At 44.5% G+C, this 17,342-nt stretch overlaps 1 protein-coding gene and 1 long non-coding RNA gene across 3 annotated transcripts in view; one reads left to right on the forward strand and one right to left on the reverse strand.

The window, feature by feature from the left end:
* PARG (poly(ADP-ribose) glycohydrolase) overlaps nt 1–17,342 on the reverse strand; it is a 116,496-nt gene that overhangs the window by 12,302 nt on the left and 86,852 nt on the right. For both annotated transcript variants that reach the window (XM_075841758.1, XM_075841759.1), the window contains 2 exons: nt 15,507–15,615; nt 7,013–7,118 (listed from right to left, as the gene is read on the reverse strand). In XM_075841758.1, the coding sequence (XP_075697873.1) occupies nt 7,013–7,118; nt 15,507–15,615 (215 nt within the window). The remainder of the gene's footprint in view (nt 1–7,012; nt 7,119–15,506; nt 15,616–17,342) is intronic.
* Nucleotides 1,982–15,618, forward strand: LOC142663256 (uncharacterized). The gene is made up of 3 exons (XR_012851070.1): nt 1,982–2,066; nt 15,031–15,316; nt 15,424–15,618. It is a non-coding gene; the product is annotated as an uncharacterized LOC142663256 (long non-coding RNA).

The raw sequence follows: 17,342 nt of genomic DNA on the forward strand, positions 1-17,342 counted from the left end.
GCGCCGTATTGTGATGACGTACATCATTACTATATTACTGGGAGACTCTTCTGGCTTGTCCTATTGTGGTTAGGTAGATGTGTGGAGCCAGATCAGCAGATACAACAATATCTACTTCCAACCTGGATTGGATAGTGGTGGTTATATGTGTATATGGGGGTAGATCAATGTATTTTACAGTTGGGCACAAGAAATGTAATTTGTCACATTGTTGACGTTGTTGGGGCGCCGGTGGTTTGCGACTATTTGTGGCGGGTTAGGATTAAGATAAAATTGCATTTCATCATCAGAGAGATTGATATGTCATGATGCCATAAACACGGGTAGAAAGAGTTCATTTAATCAAGCAATTAATTTAGTCAAGCTTCATCACCTTTATTTTATTGCCAATTATAATGAACTCCATATGAATGGGCGGGAAAGGATTGTCTACAATTTATCTTGATCAGATTCGACTATAACATTGTGAAACGCTAAAATAAGACATTCCGAAAACAGAGCCCCCAATTACATTTTACATCTGTATACTGAGAGTCTTCGGAATAAATATTGTGACCTATTATTTTTTCCGTACATTAAAGGGAAGGTGTCATGATTTTTTTATTATATTGCTTTTAATATAATATGAACAACAATTTTACTTAATTGCGTTCTCATTTTTTACTTTTTAATGTATTTTTTCTTCACTATGGGGGCTGCCATTTTTTTTTCATCTCTGTATGTGTCGATTAACGACACATACAGAGATGGAATACGGCACATACAGCCCCATAGAGAACGTGAACGGGAGCCGTTCCATTCTGAGAAGCGTACGCCATCTGTGTGGGAACGGCGCGAGCGCCGCTCCCACACATACCAAAGCGAAGCTCGTTCGTAGAGCGAAATCCTGCGCCATTTTCATGTGGACCGGAAGCCACTGCCGGACAGTAAGATGACGACTTCCGGCCATATGTTCAACGAAGCGAAGGAGCAAGGAATAATACCGTAGACCAGCAGCGGCAGGAGCAGGTAATTCATGTTCGTGTATATTATGTTCGTGTGATACTGTCTGCTGAGCCCTGTATCTAATCCTCCTACACTGTGCAGTCGCTCAGAAAATGGTGGCACACAGTGTAGGAGGTTTGAAGATTCAAACCCCTCCTTCTCCTGGCACTAGCCAGGATAAGGGAGGGGGGATTGTGTGAGGACACTAGAGAGAGTGTGTCTACCCCAAATTTGCAGCATAAATCAATGCAGTCACCATGGTGCAATTTTGGGAACTGCTCCCTCTAGTGGCCAGCACATGGAAATGTTATAAATTAGAATCTAATTTATAATATTTTCTGACTTGTGAAAAAATTAAAACAATGTGTAATCACTTAAATACGAATACAAATTTTTTAACTGAATTTTTTTGTAATCATTTCTAGTGACACATTCCCTTTAAATATGGTGTCGTTGGGAAATAAAAAACATACAACTAAAATTCCGGAAAACATTTCAAAAGGGCAATAATACAGCATTATACATTTCCATCTGTATTTTTTACACCTTAAAGGGAACCTGTCACATCAAACATGCAGTCCGATATAGAGGATATAGAGTAGGAGTAGCGGAGCAGAATGAGATGTGGTTGTATGTGAAAAGATACAGGATAACCTGTAATTTATTGATTTAAGTGCCTGCGAACTCTGGGCTTAAAGGAACAGTGTCACAAACAATTTTTTTTAAATATGTTATGGGTTTTAGTGTGATAGATAAAGACATTTTATTCATGTATGTTGTTGTGTTGTACTTTTTTCGTTTTTTCTTCATTTACTTCTCTATGGGGGCTGCCATTTTTTTTTCCATTTCTGTGTGTGTCGATTAACAACACATACAGAGATGGAATACGGCACACACATCCCCATAGAGAATGCGAACGGGAGCCGTTCCATCCACTATAGCGTACGCGGTCTATGTGGGCGGTCCTACTCACCTATTTCTGAAATCACACTCATACAGGGAAGGCTGTCAATCACTGGTTGGGACCGCCCACTGGACTCCAAAGCCCACAGTGAGAAGGGATTTAAATGAATACATTGCAGGTTATCCGGAATCTTTTTGCACAAAGCTATATATCAATCTGCTCGGCTCCTCCTCCTCTAAAAACACACTGCTGCCTGCTGATAGGAGAGAATATTCAACATGACAGATTCCATTTAGGCCTCATGCACACGGTCGTACCAGTAATCACGGACCGCGATCGCAGGCACGACCAGCTACCCGCATTTTCTGGCCATGCTCCATACAAAGTATTGGAGCAAGGCCCGTAAAACACGAAAAAACGGACATGCTCCATAATTGCCGGCACAGTTCTACGGCACGGACAAAATAACGGAATGGGGCCGTAATTACGATCGTGTGCAGGCCCTAAAGGGAAAAAATCCGAATGTACCAAGGTTCATTTGTTCTTAGGATTGGCACGGCTCCTAGAAGTCATGTGAATGTGGCGGTGTTGCAGGAGAAATTTTGAGGATCGATTAAAAAGTGATGGCATATCCAAGAAATATCCAATCACTGCTAAGGATGAGAAAAACCCTAAAAAGGACTGGTGTATTTTGGGTCAACGACACTTTGTTTCATGTCTAGGAAGCTCAATCATTGTATTTAAAAGTTTGCAACATTCGTATACAGTTTGGGTCTCATTTATAGTTGCCCATAGCAACCATTCATAGGTCAGCTCTCATTTCTCCAGAGCAGTTTAAGAATTGAAAACAGAGCTCTGTTTGGTTGCTGGGGCAACAAGGACCGTTTTACTCCGCTTTACTGTCATATCTTTGATAAGCGAGTCCGTGGGTCTCTATTTCTCACCTTTTTCAAAATCTAGAACGTCAATAAATATTTTAGTTTGCGTCCAACATTTGCAAACCTAGTCCCACCCACGGCTCCGAGTTTAATTCGAGAGAATGGTATCTAGTCTGGGCAATCCTTTTGTAGCTAAATACATCAGCAGCAAAAAAAAATCTATCTCCTGGCCTGATTGTTTGCTACAATGTATCAGTGCAGACAAATGTAGAGAGTCCAAGATATTAACCCCTTCAGGTCACAGACATTTTTGGGATTTTCGTTTTCATTTTTTCCTCCCCACCTTCCAAAAGCCATACATTTTTGAGGGCTTGTTTTTTTGCAGGATGAGTTGTAGTTTTTCACAGCACAATTTATTGTACCATATAATTAAAATTATTTGTGGGGTGGAATAGGAAAAAAACTGATTCCACAATATTTTGAAAGGTTTGCTTTTTACGGCTTTCACCGTCCGGTAATAACAGCATGGTGACTTTATTCTACCGGTCAATACGATCACAGCGATACCAAATTTATATAGTTTTTTATGTTTTACTACTTTTACAAGAAAGAAACGGATTGTTAAAAATAAAATGTGTGTTTTGTCGCCACATTCTGAGAGCCATAACACTTATTTTTCCGTGGATTGAGCCGTATGTGGGCCTATTGTTTGCGGGGCGAGCTGTAGTTTCTATTGGTAGCCTTTTTGGGGTACATGAGACTTTTTGAACACCTTTTATTGAATTTTTTGAGGGACATAAAGTGACCAAAAAAACAGCGATTCTGGCGGTTTAATTTTTTTATGGCTTTACTGTGCGGGTTAAATAATGGTGTATTGTAATAGTTCGGACTCTTACGGACGTAGCGAAACCAATTTTGCTTTTTTTTTTTTTTTTTACATTACTTTAGAGGAAAAATGGGAAAGATTTTTTTTTTTACTTTTGATATATTTTATGACACTATAAAAACTTTATTAAACTTTTTTTTGACACATTTTATGATCGCTGGTAAAATATACTGCAATAGTAATAGATTTCAGTATATTGTCATAATTACAGGCTCTTGTTAAGCCCTGCCAGAGGAGATGAAGAAAGGCAGCCCTGGGGGCCCTCAAAAGCATATACTTACAGCTGACACCCGGGACGAATGGCCAGGAACAGCGTTCTCATTGTTCCTGGCCGTTTAACCCCCTGTATGCTGCGTACAGACCAGGTGAGCCCATTCCAAACGTCACCCCCCCCCCCCCCCCCCGCACCATGATGTGCTATTATGGTAAATAAAGGATTGTCTAGACCAGAGTTTCCCAACCTTTTCAGGCTTGAGGCACCCCTGTAAAAAAAAATTGTCGCGATTGTGGGCATGGCCGGCCGCCCACAGACAGCCGCCCGCATTTTCAGCCCATTCTCCCATACAAAGTATGGGAGCACGGACCGTAAAAAGCACAAGAAGGGACAAGTCCTATCTTTTTCAGTACACTTCTTCGGCCCGGGCACCTTCCCGTAAATAAACGGGACGGTATTCCTAGACAATAAAAGTGAATGTGTCCGCAATTACGGATGATTTTTCCGGTTGTGTGCATGGGGCCTTAGCATGTAATCGTTCATATTTGGAAGGTTGGTTTTCTAATGGGGACTAAAGTAATTCAAATGAAAGAAGAATTTCTAGTAAACAAACCATGTTGGAGGCCGGGCAGCGAATCTATTGCTAAAGGAATTTTTATCAATGGCAAAACTGCCACCCAGTGGAAAAACATGGATCTCTATTACTGGGTTTTAACTCACGGTACCATATAAAGAAAATTGGCGTCATTTTTGGCTCTACTTTTAGGGAGGATAACATCTGACGGTCTGTGAGCTGGGACCCCAGCGATCATTAGAACAGGGGTCCTCTATGTAAATGGTGGAAGACCCAGGTCTCGGACCCCCGCTGGAGGTCTACTTCTGCCATATCTCAATGACATAAGGCTCTTAATCCCATAATGCTTTAATCACAGTACGGGGTATAATAAAGTGACTGACACCGGCCAGCCGGAAAACCTTGTCAGCAAAAGTCTGTGATTAGAAGTCTTTGGAGACTGGAATGACTCCTCCGGGCCCCGTTTATAATGTAACATCCCATGACCTTATTGACTCTTCTGATCGGGCTCATAAATTTATTTCCATCTCTTAAAGCAAATTTCATTAAAAAACATGGAAAATTCAATATAGTTTTACATAATGAATTTACAGGACTTCTACCCCTTCATTTATTCACTACCCTATGAGACATCATTATATCCCAAACAATTATTAGGCCCTGTTCACATCACGTCTCTGATGTACGTTGGGAAAGTCCATATTTTGCACCAAATATAACAATCCAAATTCTCCAGCCTTACATTACCACAATGTCCTCCCTGCTTTCCCTTCCTGTATTACGCGGTCTGATCCAGCCTTGATTTGCATTACATGCAAATGAGTTTTTGACTGACAGTTCAGCTGGAGTATGGAAGGACGTTCATATTTTATAAGGGATTTATTTAAAAGGTCATAATCAACACTGGGAAACACCACGGGTCGTTCCTTGACGGTTACAACAAACATGAAAAACCTTTCTGGTCTGTCAATCATTCCAGCTTTGACTCCGTAAAAAACAAGACAATTCTAAGCCGCATTTTCTGCATATGGGTGATTATTACAGTTATAAAACATGCAACAAACACGTTATACATCAACTATAAACAAAAAGCAAAAAGAACAATCAAGTTGATACTACATCCCAGATATGTAAACAGATTTCATATCCACATAATTCTGAGAGGACATTTCTATGCACCGGTATATTGACAGGCAGGGGGTTGGGGGGTCATCAGCGTTCCGATCATAAGTTCCCACAAAGGGATTTTCCAACATTATGGAAAAAACCCTGAGGAGTAAAATCCTTCCAATATGACCACTCAGGACTGTTTGACAGACAAATGTGTCCCTGACTATTAAAGTCTGCGGAGTATCTGCCTGTCTGCGGAGTATCTGCCTGTCTGCGGCGTATCTGCCTGTCTGCGGCGTATCTGCCTGTCTGCGGCGTATCTGCCTGTCTGCGGCGTATCTGCCTGTCTGCGGCGTATCTGCCTGTCTGCGGCGTATCTGCCGGTTTGTGGCCTCCTCAGATTTTGTGGACAAGTTAGAAGAATTACACATTAGTTAAGTGGAAAGATTTGGTGTTCTGATTAGACAAACCTTTTATACAATGTACCAAGAAAAACGCCAGTAAAATACTTGTATTCCCCATGAAATAAGAATGCGGGGGCATCTTTTCGCTGAAGTGTGCCGTTCCTCTATTATTCCTCCGGGAAATGCAATTGACAACTGGGTGTCTGCACTGATTTGACAGGGTTAGGCTAGATTCACACGAATGTGTCCGTTTTGTACGCATAAAAAACGCAGCGTATTTCTTGCGTCCGTGTGCTGTCCGTTGTTTTCACTCACCCATTGACTTCAAGGGGCTGCGTGATGCGCAAAAATGCAGAAAAATAGGACCTGCAGTAAGTTTCACATAGCGGGCACACGCTGCGTGAAAAACAACGCATGTCTGAATAGCCCCATTGAATTACATAGGTCCGTGTGACGGTCGTCGTTTCGCCGTCCGTCACGTAAAGTACGCTCGTGTGAATCAGGCCTTAGTGTGTGTTGGGAAATGGTAAAGTCCAGATCTGGATTTATTCATTTTATTCTATATTTTGGTTGTTTCACGACAGACATTTATGGCATATCCGCAGGATAGGACTAAAATGTCTGATTAATGCGGGTCCCACCTCTCAGGAATGGCGATTCCCTGACCCTATCCCAGCCTGGTGAGGTGGTCTTGCTGGCCATGGCATCCAAGTGGTGAAGGTGGACGGGTTTCTGAGCTATGCCGTTTCCGTAAGTCTCATGCACTTCTATGGGAGTTACAGAAACTGCATAGCTCAGCCGTTTCAAGAAACCCGACCACCTTCACCGCTCGGACGCAGCGGCCGACTCGCCAGGTAGGGACGGGATCGGGGGACCCCCGTTCTTGAGATGGTCATTTAGATGGACAGTTAGACATTGATGGCATTTTCTGTGGATCACAGTTGTGAGATTATATTGAAGAGCTGTCTGTCCCTGTGCCATGGAGGGAACAAAGAAGTCAAGAAAGTTGGAAGTTGAAAAGACCAGATTTGACTTTTATAATTGGGTCTACTACTTACCTTTTAATCTATTATCCCCGCCGAAAGCTCCACACCCCCAGTTTCCGGTTGCAACTGCAGACAGATTCTCCGGCTGGATTCCTTCTCGGAAAAACCCACAGTAGGCCTGATAAAGAAAACAGATATTATTTTCTTATGATGACTTTTAAACTTTTATTTTTGTCATTACTGTATGTAACAAGTTGGGGTATGTTCCATTTTACAGCAGTGACTGCGGTTTATATGACAGACATAGAGAAGGTCCTATTAAATACCAAAGAATTCTAACATATATCATTTGGAAACGGGTTGACCTAGAAAGCAATAAAATGTCTGGTTGCAAAACAACAGTGCCGGGACAACACCAACCGTCCATACGTAGAAGGAAGAGACGCACATACATTACAGGCTCCCGCAGAGATATGTGCATATTATGGGTGAATCAGTGCTGATCGCCGTCGGCTGAATGATCGTTTATCTGACAGCTAGAATGCTGCACTTCAGAACCAAGGTTGGCGAGGTACAATTTGAAACCCCTGCCTTGGGCACCAAGGGAGCTTGTCCCATCCATGGAAGATCTGTCCCTAGGATATGTATGAGAAATGGTAAAATCCGGTGCTGCTGATTAAATCGGAAGAATAATGTTCATGGGAGGTCCAGCAGTGTAAAACCGCCGGTCAGCTGCTTTACTTAAATAACATGCTAAAAAAATATTGCAAAATTAAAACAATGGCCAAGTGATCAGAGCTCTTGTGACTTCTTGCACAATGTTAAACCGTTTACCGGAGATCAATGTTCAATAGTTCCAGAAATATACAACCATCACACAGCCAGACAGCCAACCTCCGCTATGTAAGGGAAATCCTCCATGGAGATTTACATCAGCAGGTTTGTAATGAAGCTACGGGACTTACGGACGGTCTTCATTACAGAAACGTGTCGTCAGCCCTGAACGAATTATCTCACAATGACTCCATCTGAACAACGAGGGAAGGAGTCAATTTATACAAAAAGAGAAAGCGATCATACAAAGTGTGTAAGGACCTAAGCGGGGTAAAGCTGGCCATGTCATTCACTGTGAAGCCACTGTGGCAACCAACTCATCCCAGTAGGTTCAGCTCTCCGCACCCCTGTCAAACAGCGGAATCCTGTGGCCTGTTAGACATTTCCCCTGAGGGCAGATGTCAGGGGAAGCAGCCGTCATGGAATAGTTGGGAGGCCCCCATACACAGAGAGGAGCGCAATTCTGCCAAAATCAACGGGTTCAGACTTATCTCTGGGCATGGCCAGCTTCACTCTCAGTTCAAAATCAAGACAAGTCAATTTCAATCCTCAAAAGTAAATGGCCACTATATATTTCACTTCAATTCTATGTAAACCTTTGTAGCCTTTTTTTCCTTAAGCAATGTATGTGTTATCTGTCAGTCAGCGGACATCTAAAGTTACATGTGATCGGTATTCGGGTTACTGTATGTTAAAGGCACACAGGAGCTGCTGTCAGCCGAGCCGTCGGTCCAGCTCACTGGTGGATTCTGCTTCCGGCAGCGCTATGCAGCTTCTGAATATCGTACATACGTAAAAGCTGCAGCGCACAATGTAAATACATTTTTAATAAATGTCAATTGTATAGAAACACATAACACATACATTTCATAAAAGAAAAAAAAAAAAAGCTACAAAGGCTTACTTAGGGGTACTCCGATTAAAAAACAACTAGTCAGGCCATCCCAAAACTTCTGCTGCCCTTACTTCTATGGAGAACCAACATTCAGGCTTTATCAACTCTGATGTCAATTCCTCTTAACGAGAATGGTTACCCAAAAAAGGGTCTTTTCTTGTCTTTGACGCTACAGTTTGCCCTGGTGCCTCCCTCTGACCAATCTGGAATACTGCCGATAAGGAACATGAGTGTTTAAGACGCCATAACGTTCCTGGTCTGACATGAAAAGTAAGTCCTGTTTGTGACTCTGCTCTGCCAATGACGCTGAACATGGTGGGTAAGTTGCCCACGTACGGCCTCGGTCTTGCCGATTCTTTATAGGGCCATTTTTGGGATGATCGATGTGCTTTCATTACAGCATGCGGGATCTGAAAACAAAATTTATCTTAACCCAAGCAGCAGCTAGAAAATGGAAATCTGCTCCTCATTTAGACTTTCTGACTGATTACAAGGGGGTTTCTACATTTTATACAGACTAATATTTTACCTGCGGAAAGGAGTAATGAAAATCAATGTTCAGCACGCCACGCACCCGAGCTGGATGACTGATTAAAAGAAGCCTTCAATGCTGCCATAAAAGTGGAGGCAGGAGGATGCCCCGGAGCGCAGCGACGCACATTTCCAGCCTTGAAGTTATTTCATATAGTAATTACGGGCCATACGATGGAGACAAAATCATTTAATTTCTTGCGCTGATCCATCGGCATAACAACACATTTAGAGGAGACGTTATGTTGGGGTATGCCCAACGCCATCATCATCATCATCATTATTACAGCACAATAACTCTTCTGGATGCAAAACATGTCGGATACCGGAGCTTCATACGGAGATATTTTTCACTGACTTGTCTCAGACCAGAGTAACATTAGGAGTTTCACCAAACAATAGGATAAGAAATGAACGGTGATGTGAATGATGTGCGGAACGTGAGATCAAACAAACTATCTGCCGCGCAGTCCGACCCTCATCAATACCCCAACAGCACAACTCCACCTGGTGATTGCATTGTGGGAAGTCCGGACACCAGGCACTTTACACTAATCTGATGTAGGAAAAGATCACATTCTCATTGAAGTGTGGGAACGGAACGATCAAATCCACTGATGGCACGGTCATTAAGTGCCCCCCGCAGGTTAAAAGAGGAACAAAAAAAACCTGCGGCTGTTGAGTAACATCACCAGCAGGTCCCGTCCGCTACTTTCACATAGACTGTGAAGAGGTCATTTTAGACGATCGTTTTCCCCGAAATTGCTAATGGAAGGAAGCGGTAGTCTAAAAATCACAGCAACGTTTGTCAACAGAACTACCACAGTATCGCTGGCATAGTGGCAAGTGTGATCCTAGTGTAGAAAGGATATATTGGCTAGATATATCAGGACTGTACAGCTATATTTAAAGTAGCGGTCACACAGGACAGTGCCTTACAGTAGAGCTGGGCAATTAGTCAAAAAAATAAATAAATAATAATTCAGCACAATTAACCGACATCATCTTGCGCATTTTTATTCATTTTCCTCAGGACTTAGACACAGTAGAATCCAATAGTAGAGCAGGGAGCCGTAAGGTTTGTGCTCTACCATTCACTATATATCGCCAGACGCTCATAGCTCGGGGCAGGCAGGCGCAAGGCAGTGATGTCATCACGCCGGTCTACGCCGAGCCAGACAGGGCATTATGTTGTGTGGGCAACTGTGGGGCATTATACATGATTGGGGCAGCTATGGGGGACTTTATACTATATGGAGAAGAGCTAAGGTGGCATTATACTGTGTGGAGGGGCAGCTATAGAGCCATTATGCTGTGTGGAGGCAGCTATAGAGCCATTATGCTGTGTGGAGGGGCAGCTATAGGGCCATTATACTGTGTGGAGGGGCAGCTATAGGGCCATTATACTGTGTGGAGGGGCAGCTATAGGGCCATTATACTGTGTGGAGGGGCAGCTATAGGGCCATTATACTGTGTGGAGGGGCAGCTATAGGGCCATTATACTGTGTGGAGGGCAGCTATAGGGGCATTATACTGTGTGGAGGGCAGCTATAGGGCCATTATACTGTGTGGAGGGGCAGCTATAGGGGCATTATACTGTGTGGAGGCAGCTATAGGGCCATTATACTGTGTGGAGGGATGCAATAGAGACATTATATTGTGTGGAGGGCAGCTATAGGGGCATTATACTGTGTGGAGGCAGCTATAGGGGGCATTATACTGTGTGGAGGGCAGCTATAGGGCCATTATACTGTGTGGAGGGGCAGCTATAGGGCCATTATACTGTGTGGAGGGGCAGCTATAGGGCCATTTTACTGTGTGGGGAGGGCAGTTATAGGGCCATTATACTGCGGGGAGGGCAGTTATAGGGCCATTATACTGCGTGGAGGGCAGCTATAGGGGCATTATACTGCGTGGAGGGCAGCTATAGGGGCATTATACTGCGTGGAGGGCAGCTATAGGGGCATTATACTGCGTGGAGGGCAGCTATAGGGCCATTATTCTGTGTGGAGAGCAGCTATAGGGCCATTATACTGTGTGGAGGGCAGCTATAGGGCCATTATACTGTGTGGAGGGCAGCTATATGGCCATTATACTGTGTGGAGGGCAGCTATATGGCCATTATACTGTGTGGAGGGGCAGCTATAGGGGCATTATACTGCGTGGAGGGCAGCTATAGGGCCATTATTCTGTGTGGAGAGCAGCTATAGGGCCATTATACTGTGTGGAGGGCAGCTATAGGGCCATTATACTGTGTGGAGGGCAGTTATAGGGGCATTATACTGTGTGGAGGGCAGCTATAGAGGCATTATACTGTGTGGAGAGCAGCTACAGGCAATTATACTGTGTAGAGGGCAGCTATAGAGACATTATACTGTGTGGAGGGATGCTATAGGGGCATTATACTGTGTGGAGGGGCAGCTATGGAGGCATTATACTGTGTGGAGGGGCAGCTATGGGGGCATTATACTGTGTGGAGGGGCAGCTATAGGGGCATTATACTGTGTGGAGGGGCAGCTATAGGGCCATTATACTGTGTGGAGGGGCAGTTATAGGGCCATTATACTGTGTGGAGGGCAGCTATAGGGGCATTATACTGTGTGGAGGGCAGCTATAGGGCCATTATACTGTGTGGAGGGGCAGCTATAGGGGCATTATACTGTGTGGAGGCAGCTATAGGGCCATTATACTGTGTGGAGGGATGCAATAGAGACATTATACTGTGTGGAGGGCAGCTATAGGGCCATTATACTGTGTGGAGGGCAGTTATAGGGGCATTATACTGTGTGGAGGGCAGCTATAGAGGCATTATACTGTGTGGAGAGCAGCTACAGGCAATTATACTGTGTAGAGGGCAGCTATAGAGACATTATACTGTGTGGAGGGATGCTATAGGGGCATTATACTGTGTGGAGGGGCAGCTATGGGGGCATTATACTGTGTGGAGGGGCAGCTATAGAGGCATTATACTGTGTGGAGGGGCAGCTATGGGGGCATTATACTGTGTGGAGGGGCAGCTATAGGGGCATTATACTGTGTGGAGGGCAGCTATGGGGGCATTATACTGTGTAGAGGGATGCTATAGGGGCATTATACTGTGTGGAGGGCAGCTATAGGCAATTATACTGTGTAGAGGGCAGCTATAGAGACATTATACTGTGTGGAGGGATGCTATAGGGGCATTATACTGTGTGGAGGGGCAGCTATGGGGGCATTATACTGTGTGGAGGGGCAGCTATAGAGGCATTATACTGTGTGGAGGGGCAGCTATGGGGGCATTATACTGTGTGGAGGCAGCTATGGGGGCATTATACTGTGTGGAGGCAGCTATGGGGGCATTATACTGTGTGGAGGCAATTATAGGGGCATTATACTGTGTGGAGGTAGCTATGGGGGGCATTATACTGTGTGGAGGCAGCTATGGGGGGCATTATACTGTGTGGAGGCAGCTATGGGGCATTATACTGTGTGGAGGCAGCTATGGGGGCATTATACTGTGTGGAGGCAGCTATGGGGGCATTATACTGTGTGGAGGCAGCTATGGGGCCATTATACTGTGTGGAGGGCAGCTATAGGGGCATTATACTGTGTGGAGGGCAGCTATAGGGCCATTATACTGTGTGGAGGCAGCTATAGGGCCATTATACTGTGTGGAGGGGCAGTTATAGGGCCATTATACTACGGGGAGGGCAGCTATAGGGCCATTATACTGCGTGGAGGGCAGCTATAGGGCCATTATACTGTGTGGAGGGATGCAATAGAGACATTATATTGTGTGGAGGGCAGCTATAGGGGCATTATACTGTGTGGAGGCAGCTATAGGGGGCATTATACTGTGTGGAGGCAGCTATTGGGGGCATTATACTGTGTGGAGGCAGCTATTGGGGGCATTATACTGTGTGGAGGGCAGCTATAGGGGCATTATACTGCGTGGAGGGCAGCTATAGGGGCATTATACTGCGTGGAGGGCAGCTATAGGGCCATTATACTGTGTGGAGGGGCAGCTATAGGGGCATTATACTGCGTGGAGGGCAGCTATAGGGCCATTATTCTGTGTGGAGAGCAGCTATAGGGCCATTATACTGTGTGGAGGGCAGCTATAGGGCCATTATACTGTGTGGAGGGCAGCTATAGGGCCATTATACTGTGTGGAGGGCAGCTATAGGGCCATTATACTGTGTGGAGGGCAGCTATAGGGCCATTATACTGTGTGGAGGGCAGTTATAGGGGCATTATACTGTGTGGAGGGCAGCTATAGAGGCATTATACTGTGTGGAGAGCAGCTACAGGCAATTATACTGTGTAGAGGGCAGCTATAGAGACATTATACTGTGTGGAGGGATGCTATAGGGGCATTATACTGTGTGGAGGGGCAGCTATGGGGGCATTATACTGTGTGGAGGCAGCTATGGGGCCATTATACTGTGTGGAGGGCAGCTATAGGGGCATTATACTGTGTGGAGGGCAGCTATAGGGCCATTATACTGTGTGGAGGCAGCTATAGGGCCATTATACTGTGTGGAGGGGCAGTTATAGGGCCATTATACTACGGGGAGGGCAGCTATAGGGCCATTATACTGCGTGGAGGGCAGCTATAGGGCCATTATACTGCGTGGAGGGCAGCTATAGGGCCATTATACTGTGTGGAGGGATGCAATAGAGACATTATATTGTGTGGAGGGCAGCTATAGGGGCATTATACTGTGTGGAGGCAGCTATAGGGGGCATTATACTGTGTGGAGGCAGCTATTGGGGGCATTATACTGTGTGGAGGCAGCTATTGGGGGCATTATACTGTGTGGAGGCAGCTATTGGGGGCATTATACTGTGTGGAGGTCAGCTATAGGGGCATTATACTGCGTGGAGGGCAGCTATAGGGGCATTATACTGCGTGGAGGGCAGCTATAGGGCCATTATACTGTGTGGAGGGGCAGCTATAGGGGCATTATACTGCGTGGAGGGCAGCTATAGGGCCATTATTCTGTGTGGAGAGCAGCTATAGGGCCATTATACTGTGTGTAGGGCAGCTATAGGGCCATTATACTGTGTGGAGGGCAGCTATAGGGCCATTATACTGTGTGGAGGGCAGCTATAGGGCCATTATACTGTGTGGAGGGCAGTTATAGGGGCATTATACTGTGTGGAGGGCAGCTATAGAGGCATTATACTGTGTGGAGAGCAGCTACAGGCAATTATACTGTGTAGAGGGCAGCTATAGAGACATTATACTGTGTGGAGGGATGCTATAGGGGCATTATACTGTGTGGAGGGGCAGCTATGGGGGCATTATACCCTGTGGAGGGGCAGCTATAGAGTCATTATACTGTGTGGAGGGGCAGCTATGGGGGCATTATACTGTGTGGAGGGCAGCTATGGGGGCATTATACTGTGTGGAGGGATGCTATAGGGGCATTATACTGTGTGGAGGACAGCTATAGGCAATTATACTGTGTAGAGGGCAGCTATAGAGACATTATACTGTGTGGAGGGGCAGCTATGAGGGCATTATACTGTGTGGAGGGGCAGCTATAGAGGCATTATACTGTGTGGAGGGGCAGCTATAGGGGCATTATACTGTGTGGAGGGGCAGCTATGAGGGCATTATACTGTGTGGAGGGGCAGCTATAGGGGCATTATACTGCGTGGGGGCAGAATCAGGGGGTTTGTTATATATAGCAGTAAACAGCAGGCTCGGTATAAATAATAATTCAATGGTGTAGCATGCAGATAGGGGGCGTGGTATGCAAAAAGGTGTGTTGTCTATATAATCGTTCATTAATTGTAATCGTGGTCACATGTTCAACTAATCGTTAAATAAATTTTAATTTAGGTCATAATTCGCTCAGCCCTAATTTACAGTAGGTGTACAACGAAACCATGGTGACGGATTCAAATATCGACAAGCGGAACTGTGAACATCATGCAAGCAGCGAACCACAAGAGAAAATAATTGCCGGTGGTCCACCCTCCCATCAGCCGGCTGAGGAACCTGCTGTATGGAAAATTTAGCATTGCATGGCAACCCCTGAATTCAATGTCAGTCCTCTCGAGTCCAGAGCTGCGCTGGTTATAGCGATGTTCTCCAGCTGATCGAGGCGGACATATAACGGGCAGACGTAAGAAGCTCCAGAACACAGACAAACTATCCTTTTTTATTTTTTTAAATGATATGATTTTAAATAGAAAAATACAGATCATTTAAAACTTTTTTTTTGTGTAACAGAAAAAGATAAAACATACAAAAATATCGGGAAAAGCGATTAGATCACCAACAATGCTTTAGAAAACCGAAGATAAATCACTTACCTTGTTCAACTCCCTTTTGATCTTGTCTGGGGAAAATTGATCGACATGATTTCGGAAGTGGAAAGCATCAATGGCAACTATTTCTGTTGTGCGTCTCTGCGATATGTCTCTGTGTGAAGGTAAGGGGTGTTTAATATGGGCTGGACACAAGTGCACACCACAGCTCTGTGAGTAACGTACGTCTGTCATATAAACATGCAGAATATTACATAAAGGCAATTGAAACAACAGTATAACTTGAGTAGTAATGAAACACATAAAATACATAAAAAAAGACAGCCTTTTGTGGTAAAATTGTAGCTCAACTGAAAAGCTGCCTGCACATTTCCCCCCACAGGCTTTAATGAAGAAATACAGATGCTACTATGTAAGAAAAAAAAACATTAAAAAAAAACAAACACACTAAAATCTAGAACAAAAGCACGATTATTAAATTTGCTAGTAGGCCAGCTCTCGGTCGTCTCATTAGAACCAAGGCCTAAGGAATCCTAGATTTGGCCGATTGGCCTAATGAAAAGTACCTTCATGGGTTAAAGAGGCTCTGTCACCACATTATAAGTGGCCTATATTGTACATAATATGATCGGCGCTGTAATGTAGGTAACAGCAGTGTTTTTTATTTAGAAAAACGATCATTTTTGACGGAGTTATGACCTATATTAGCTTTATGCTAATGAGTTTCTCAATGGACAACTGGGCGTGTTTTACTTTTTGATCAAGTGGGTGTTGTGGAGAGAAGTGTATGACGCTGACCAATCAGTGACCAATCAGCATCATGCACTTCTCTCCATTCATTTACACAGGACATAGCGATATCACTATGTGCAGCCACATACACACACTATAACATTACTGCAGTGTCCTGACAGTGAATAGACGTTACCTCAAGCCAGGACGTGATGTGTATTCAGAATCCTGACCACTTTACAGCATAGCACAGCGAGATCTCGCTGCAAATGACAGCTTACAGCGTAATCTCGCGAGACTACGCCTGCTATGCTGTAAATCACAGAGAAGTGCAGAGAAGTGGTCAGGATTCTGAATAGACATCACATCCTGGCTGCAGGTAATGTATATTCACTGTGAGGACACTGCAGTAACGTTATAGTGTGTGTATGTAGCTGCACATAGTGATATAGCTATATCGCTATGTGCTGTGTAAATGAATGGAGAGAAGTGTATGACGCTGATTGGTCAGCGCCATACACTCCTCTGTACAACGCCCACTTGGTCAAAAAGTAAAACACGCCCAGTTGTCCATTGAGAAACTCATTAGCATAAAGCTAATATAGGTCATAACTCCGTCAAAAATGATTGTTTTTCTAAATAAAAAACACTGCTGTTACCTACATTACGGTGCTGATCACATTATGTAGGAGATAGGGCACTTATAATGTGGTGACAGAGCCTCTTTAACAATCAATACCAATCACAGGAGCTTTTACGACACCCCATCCTAAATCCATTCATATAGAGTTGGTCCTTCATTTGCAGCTAAAACAGCTTCCACTCTTATGGGAAGGCTTTCTACAAGATTTTGGAGGGTGTCTGTGGGAATTTTGCCCATTCATCCAGAATATCATTAGTGAGGTCAGACACTGATGTTGGACGAGAGGGCCTGGCTCACAATCGCCATTCTAATTCATCCAAAAGGTATTAGATGGGGTTGAGGTCAGGGCTCTGTGGGCCATTCAAGTTCTTCCACACCAAACTCACCCAACCATGTCTTTATGGACCTAGTGCACTGGGGCGCAGTCACGCTGAACAGAAAAGGGTCGAACCCCAAACTGCTCTGTCCCATCCAGGTGAGGACTATCACTAATGTTAATAAGGCAA

This window comes from Rhinoderma darwinii, chromosome 11, assembly GCF_050947455.1.
Source record: "Rhinoderma darwinii isolate aRhiDar2 chromosome 11, aRhiDar2.hap1, whole genome shotgun sequence".
NCBI classification, from domain to species: domain Eukaryota; kingdom Metazoa; phylum Chordata; class Amphibia; order Anura; family Rhinodermatidae; genus Rhinoderma; species Rhinoderma darwinii.